Raw genomic sequence first — 7,756 nt, forward strand, 5'->3', positions numbered from 1 at the left:
GCACATGATCCTTGAACAGTAATTTGATGGATTTTCATACTCAAGTTCTCTATGTTTTAGCAATTTTCAATGGATGCTTACATACTCGAAAAAGCATTTGTGCTTTAATATGGTTATGTTGTTACTTTCCAAAAAGAAAATGAAATTGACCACCAAGTATTTGAACACACAGTAATACAGGATTTGACATCACAGAGGAGTAAATAGCCAGATCTCAAGTCCTTGACCACAGATCTTTTCTGGACAACCCACTAATTTCATGGAAAAATAATGCAGGATTTGACATCACGGAGGATTAAATAGCCAGATCTCAAGTCACAGATATTCTCGTGTATGACCATTCCTTTTCAGATCCTTGTTGTCATCCTTGCCATGCCCATGTCAAGGTAACAATTGGTGGAGAAGCCATGGGCAGGCAGACGGTGAGTGGAAGAAAGAATGTGCCGATTATATGTGTATCTTTAATTTACTTCTGCTGCTGGTTATTAAAACAGGATGGTGATAGCCATTGACCCCAAGGACAGTGTTTATGTTAAGAGGTAGTTCTCCAAAGCAATCCTCTCTGTTAGGGAGAAAGAGGGTGCTATGCCGGGGACGACAACAAATGCAAAAAGTTTCCCTAGTCAAGCCACTAAATCCTCCCTCCAAGCATCTACCTCCTAGCATCTAGCAATGCAGCGTCTGAGTGAATTGGTGAGCTAAACATGGGGGTGGCAAAAATTGAATGTAGTTCCAGATATACTCTGAGAAAATTCACCCTCACACCCCCAAGTATCACAAGGGAGAATAATATCCTCGCGTGCATGGCTAGATGAGAGACCTTTAAATTTTAAAAACTACATGCACATTAAAAGCAAGCAGTCCCAGCCGCTTGAATAAATAAAGGTCTCCACATTGGCTTTGAAAGTTCCCCTACAAAATGTACATTCAAGTGCATTCAACATCACTGGAAGGTTGCAATCGTTTCACATCCCCAAGGAAGATAGCATTTTGGCCAACTTCAAAGAATCTTTGATCATGCAACTCTGCTCTGGTTCTGCACTTAATACCATTCAATGCCAAGACTACTCTAAATGTCCCTTCTCCTGGGGATCAATGAGCACTTGGTCATACCCACTAAATCCATCAGGGATGCTGTAGATCTCGGATCCAAGTTGCAACTCTAGTGTGAAAAATATCTCCCGTGTTACCATGGCCCTGTGCGGGTTCTTCTCAACATGCATACTTTTGATGTAAGATGTGGACCAAAGGAAGTCAGGACATCAACAAACTGCCACCAACAAAACACTGAATCAGATAGAGCTAGCACTAGAGCCAAAGCTACAAAGAGAAATAGACACCGTCAACATTCATACATCCATTCACAAGTACATGCAAGCAGGATCACATCCATCTGCAAGTGCATACATCTGGGTATACATCTGTCCACATGTCCATACATGTGGGTATACATCAGTCCACACGTCCATACACTGAGTACATATACATGTGAGCTTGACTTTATATATGATATGAGCGCGCACACACATGTATGTGAGCATACATCATAGTTGCATGGAATGGATATGAAAACGGCTTGAAACAAGGAAACTGAAACAGCTAGTAGTAGATATGAGAAGTAATATTGTGTAGAAAGGAGGAGAAAATTTGAGAGAAATATAAGAGAAACTGGGGGATATGAATCATAATATGGAGGACAGACAGGAAATGTGAGAAAAATCAAAACTTAATTAGTGGGAGAAATCTTGAGGTGAAATTAGTTTACTGGTATTAAAACGGAAATGGAAATGGAAACCGAAACCAAAAAGGTGGCTCTAGAGATACAGCATTTCCACATTTTTGGCTAAGAAACCGCCGTTTCTTGTTACTATGGCATGCATACACCCATCCACAAGTATATACAGGTTAGTATGACTACACATTTAGAGGACATAACCATGATGAGCCATCTTAGTCACACTGTGAAAGCACATACATACATTCATCCACATGTACATATATCTGAGTAGCAACATGTGCGTACATGTGAGCATACATAACATCCATCTACACATTATGTACATGTGAGTACGACTACTTAACATAACCACCATATTTTGACTTAGTACACATGATGCATGAACATACATACATACATACATCCACCTGTTCACATATGTGAGCACCATTACATGTACATGCATGTGACTACAAGTGAGTATATTTACATACATCCCACATTCATACATGTGAGCATAGTCACAAGGGACGGGGGACGGTAACAGGGGACGGGGTCGGGAACGGGACGGGGGACGGCCATATGTAGGGAACGGGGACGGGGGTAGGAACGGCACTTAAAAATTACTTTGTCAGTACCACCCACTTGCCTATACGGGCAAAGCTTGCATGTCCATGGCTGTGCACCACCTCGACGAGGGGATGGGGGGTGTTTGACCTCATCCCACCATGTCCATCCCGTCGTCCTTCTACAGGTAGTTGGAACTTGAAGAGCCACTACCACGAGGAGGATGCCATGCATGATGGATGCCTCCTTGTCACTTGATAGCTTGAGAGAGAGAGAGAGAGTGAGTGAGGCTTGAGCCTTGAAAGTTGAGGGAGAACTTGAGAAGTTGAGTGAGGGTGGGTGGGGGTGTGTGTGTGTGTGTGTGAAGCTTGAGAGAGAGTGTGTGTGAGGGAGAGAGTGTGTCTTGAGAGGCTACAGCTTGCTTGTGTGAGAGCTTGAAACTTGAGACCTTGGCCCTTGAGGATTGCCGCTTGAGGGAGAGAGTGTGTGAAGCTAAAGCTTGAAGTGTGAAAGGGAGTGTGTGTGTGTGTGTGTCTTCTTATAGGGAGGAAGGAAGGTCAAAAATGTGACCATTGCCCAAACAGTAACCTGCGGCGTTCCCATGCAGCCGTCCCCCACAACCGTCCCCTCCTGGATCCGTCCCCGGAACGCCGTCCCTTGTGAGGGACACCCAGCTGGGGACGTCCATCCCCGTCCCCCAGTGTTCCCGGGACAGAGTCCCCCCGTTCCAAGGGTCCGTCCCCTCCGTCCCCTGTGACTATGCATGTGAGTATGACTACACATTCAAGGAACATAACAATTATGTTTTGATAAGCCAATAGTACACACATTTAGACATCTAAATGACGAGCTGAAATATACCTGCTTTCTTCGTCTCTCTGCCATCTCTTCCTGCCACAGCATAAAGCACGAAGGAATTGAAAATTATCTTTTAAATCAAAGACTGCAGGAGAATGAAACTTGGAGCTATACAATCAGCAGTATTGCCAGTCTTGTGGTATAGATAAATCGAGAGCATACCTGCAGCAGGCGCAACCTCGTGTTCTCTTCTTTCAAATGAGTGACCTCTGCTTCTAGCTCCACTGTGTATGCCTACGTTTGTGACAAAAGATGCTTTCAAAGATATCATTGAGCGAGAAAAAAGAACTGTTGGTGAAGGCATTAAGATTTCTCACAAACGTAAGAGAAGAGATACACTTTAAGATGGATTTCTTTCTTCGCAATCAAAACGTTATAAACATATGCCAACTCCAAAACGGCGTTTACGCTACAAAACTGGGTTTCACAGTCCCTCTAGAAAGCTAGACGCCCCCACCCTCAGAGATCCAGACCCTCCACAGATCCACATCCAGGACCTACATCCACACCATACAGGCACCACCACAGGAGGTGGACACAATTGCGGTTGACTTCTGTCCATTTCATTGTTTATCCAGAACCTTTGGCAGATGGTATTTTCCATTTTCATGTTCTTTTTTACATCTAGTTTACTTATGGATACCATGTATCATTGTTTGGTCTCATACACCCTTTGGGTCTTTCGTAGACACCTAAACTTAGCAAGAATCTCCTTATAATACTGCCTAAAAAGGAGAACCTTGTCTTGTTTGAGAAATGTTATGAGAGAGAGAGAGAGAGAGAGAGAGAGAGAGAGAGATGGGCTCTACCCCTATCCCCTACAAACCTACTCAGGATGAATCCTCCACAGCCAAGACCACCCCTACACCATGAATGCAAAATATTCATAATCAGACGTCCCAACCCACCTACTGGCTCTAAGAGCATCATGCAATCATGATTGTCCATTGTAAACACACAGATATGCTCAGACTCTATTTTCCTGTCTAATTTGTAACATGCATGTGTACTTAATGATAACATCCGTTCTCCTGTCTAATCATGAATAATTGTGCACATGGGCAACTCGCAACGAGACCCTGTACTTGAAGAGGATGAGTAGAGCCGAGCTTGGGCAATAGTTTGGTGAAACACTGAACCAAAGGTATGATGTGGATGAGTTTCTTTCAATTAGGAGTTAGGACCATGTATGGTTTTGGCCAAGGAGTATGGTAGTGTGCATTTCTGTGTGGACTACAAAACCCCTCCTCAGACACTCGGCAAAGGATTGGTCTGATAAGCTAATTTGTTCCTTCCAAGTTGGCAATTAAGCAAAAGGGATCATTTGGTTTGTTAAGCTCCATAATATGGTCTTCAAACTGAAATTGCCTAGTCATCAGTGCATGAATCTAGTTTATACTCACATGCACTCTTGAAGAATATCATGGCTTAGATTGGGTTTCTCTTCCATCTGAAATTAGCCAGAGTCAATCCTCTAAGTCTTTAAAAGGCATTGGTTCTTGATCAGGTCATTTGGCATCAGCTCAAAAGACAGTCCAAGAAGAATGTGATGCAGATGCAGTGTCTCCTATAGTTCAAAGAGAACCATGTTTCTTAAGCAAGGTAGTTTTTCTGCTATTGTTGAGAGCTCATCAGGATGCCATGCAGCTTCAGACCCTCATTACCATCTGTCCTGTCAGTAAATAAAGCGCAGCTAGTGCTCCTGCAGACAGGGAGGAGACGCTGGGTACCCCATTCTTCACATACACCACACAGCTAGGCCGCAGGATCCAGATGCCTGAAGGCAAGGGCACCCCGGAAGCAACAAGACACTGGGCCTCTCACAACGTTTCCTCTCAGATTTTTGGAAGAGGCTCTGGGACAGTTTTCGGCCTCGAAAGATCACCCTCTTTTTATGGCCGCAGGCACACAGGAGTTTGGCGGTTGGCACATGGTTGGCCATTGTCGGTAGACTAGCGGCTTGTCCGAGGTGCAGCCACCCTCAAGAGTCTCAGCGACATTGTCTTTGAGATTGCCAGAAGGCTCAGCAGGTTTGGCAGCGAATTCTCTGCATTTTCACAATGGACGGGACCTCTGCCTGTATGATTTCATGCGGCACTGACGCTTGGGCCACTGAGGCTGAGATTGTCATGGCTTATGAGGAGCATCTACTGATCTTTGGACTCCGGGTTCATGCCAAAGATGGGAGATTTGTAGCAGCCTTGCAGGCTGTCACATCTAGAGAGCTCGATGTAGCCGAGCCATCGAAGGCACCCACACTCCGCCTGCGGAGTCCATCACAAGCATTTGGCTTGACATCATTCATACCCTCCATGGCTAGTGGAGGAAGTTGCAGGGTGGCTCTGACTGTATGTGGAAGCGGCGGGAAGCCTTCTTGAGGATCTAGAGACCTAGCCCTTTTCTCAGAAATAGAGGTAGTAAACCACCTATGTGGTTATTCCCTCCCCCACCCCCTGCATGAGATAGCCTTCTCCTCATAGAGTGGCCAGCCGGAGAAGTGCATCTTTCTCCACCTCATGTTCTTTGATCCTCACCCCGTACATGGAGGCGAGTTTGTATCTGACCCTTTGTGGTTGTATTTAGCCCTTCGAGGTTGGTTTTCTATTAACTAATAGAAGGATCTTTTTCCAGAAAAAAAATAAATAAAGCGCAAATAACCAAGAAGCCTTCTTCTATATTTTAAGAACTGAGCTTCAACACAGCACCCTGATTAGTCCATACATCGATGGGAATATATTTCAAGCAAACAAACATCATGAAACAAGACTATGAGCACCATGATGCGGTGTTACGTGCTACAGCACCAGACCCTTTCGTTTACAGAGTATTTGCTGTTGCTTAGGCATGCCATCAATGACATTGTCTAAGTGTCTTGCCAGACAAAACAGTTTTGAAGTCACTTACTTGCCTATCAATTGACCATGCAAGAAGAGACAACTACAGTTTTTACCTTCCAGTTAAGGGAAGAAGCTATTTCCAGAGTGTTGAAAAACATTGTGAGTTGGGTCAAGACAGGAGGAAGGTAGCTTGGCAGATCAAAACAGCCACTGGAGTGTTAATGCAAGTAGCAGGCAGCAAACTGGGCAGGCCGACCAGCCCATGTCCAGAGATAGAAGGGTAGGCCTTTAAAAGAGAGAACATTCAAACGAATCAGCAGGTTGCAAATTCAGTAAGTCCTATTCCCAGTTGTCCACTACTGCATAGGAAGCTTTAGACACTCTCATGAAGGTTGTTGCTATTTGTTGGTGGACAGAATACTTGAAGGCCAAAATTTTCTTTAATGTAAGTAATTTGCTTTTGGAATTGGACTCGTGTGGAGTAGCAAGTGTGGCAAAAGCATCCACAAGGTTGTCCAATGAGGTGCATGGGCTCAGTTCAACTTGAATTCAAAAGAGATGTGTCGAAGGAATGAAGTCCCCCATACATTTACACATGCCCAAAACGGCACAACACAATGACACATTCAAGAATCACTTCATCTGCAAACAGCATAATGGCTCAAACCTTAATGGCAAGTATTTAATACAGCATCACCCACGATACAGCGAACTAACATGGTACACACACAGTCTAGCTAGGCATCCCCAATTAAACCAAATGAGTCTCACAAAACTCCTAACATTACTATCTATCATATAGATAACCTTAAAAGGTAGTATATATCATATCAATCCAGTTGACCATGTTAAACAAAAGAAAAAAATTAGCAGTCCAGACTCCAAACCAAGTAGTAATCCTTGTGAAAAAGAGCTACCTGCTTTCTGGCCCGCGACCTGGCTGCAGACTCCCTGTTCTTTATCATGCGCCTTTGCCGCCTTTCCACAACTTTCTCAAAAGTCCCTTCGAAACCTCTCTTTCTCCCTCGCATTGACCCATCAAGGCCATAGGGAAGAGGTGAAAGTGAGGACATACACCCATGACTGGGGCCAATAACATCTGACATTGGACTTGGCGGAGACCCTGTTTTAAGGCAAAGAGAGGCGGGGCTCATGCATGGGGCAAGCCCCCCGCCCGCCAATCCGACACCCAAATCTGCCCCTAAGAGAGGGCTTTCAGCTAACACTCCAAGCCCTGCCATGGAGGGGCCCATCAATGCTGCATTGCAGACTCTATTGTTTGCACTCACCTCGAGTGCATGCTGTTGGTGTGGATGAGCAATGGCGGTTCTGTATTGATTATCGGTAAGCCACTCTGTCTGCAGTGGGATAGGAGACACATGCTTCAAGGACTCGATTTGCATAGACTCTAGCCCAGTTTGGCTAGAATTGATGTTGGCTGGAGAAAGGGAGAGTGTAGGCACGCTGGGCTTCTCTTCTTGTGCACCTTGGTTACCAAGGAGAGCATTCCCATGGCCATGTCTGCCAGGAGTTTTGTTACCTGGGACAGAGGTGAAGGCGCTTTCAAAGCTCATTCCAAAGGGCGCAAAGGACTGACTCACAGGCTCATTTTCTTTTACTACCACACCTGCCTTCACAAGGAAATCCTCGAGGGTCATTTCGCCAAATGTAACATGCCGCTCTTGTCCACCACCAGTGGAGGTAGGCTCTAAGCCCATGTCGATGTTGCCACCGCATGCTATGTCTTTCCACACATCGTCTACGGTTTTCCTGCTCA

At 45.0% G+C, this 7,756-nt stretch overlaps 1 protein-coding gene across 2 annotated transcripts in view; it reads right to left on the reverse strand.

Annotated features, from left to right (window-relative positions):
* Positions 1-281: 281 nt before the first annotated feature.
* LOC147621299 (ABSCISIC ACID-INSENSITIVE 5-like protein 5) overlaps positions 282-7,756 on the reverse strand; it is an 8,080-nt gene continuing 605 nt past the window's right edge. The window contains exons 1-4 of one of the 2 annotated variants that reach the window (XM_086823998.1): positions 6,897-7,756; positions 3,305-3,376; positions 3,113-3,175; positions 282-1,270 (exon numbers count right to left, since the gene is read on the reverse strand). The exon at positions 6,897-7,756 is cut by the window's right edge and continues 605 nt beyond it. In XM_086823998.1, the coding sequence (XP_086680124.1) occupies positions 1,187-1,270; positions 3,113-3,175; positions 3,305-3,376; positions 6,897-7,756 (1,079 nt within the window). In that variant the 3' untranslated portion in view covers positions 282-1,186. The remainder of the gene's footprint in view (positions 1,271-3,112; positions 3,176-3,304; positions 3,377-6,896) is intronic. The other variant, XM_086823999.1, reaches the window with a different exon arrangement.

This window comes from Cibotium barometz, chromosome 30, assembly GCF_041138505.1.
Source record: "Cibotium barometz isolate CiBa-2024 chromosome 30, ASM4113850v1, whole genome shotgun sequence".
In the NCBI taxonomy this organism is placed as follows: domain Eukaryota; kingdom Viridiplantae; phylum Streptophyta; class Polypodiopsida; order Cyatheales; family Cibotiaceae; genus Cibotium; species Cibotium barometz.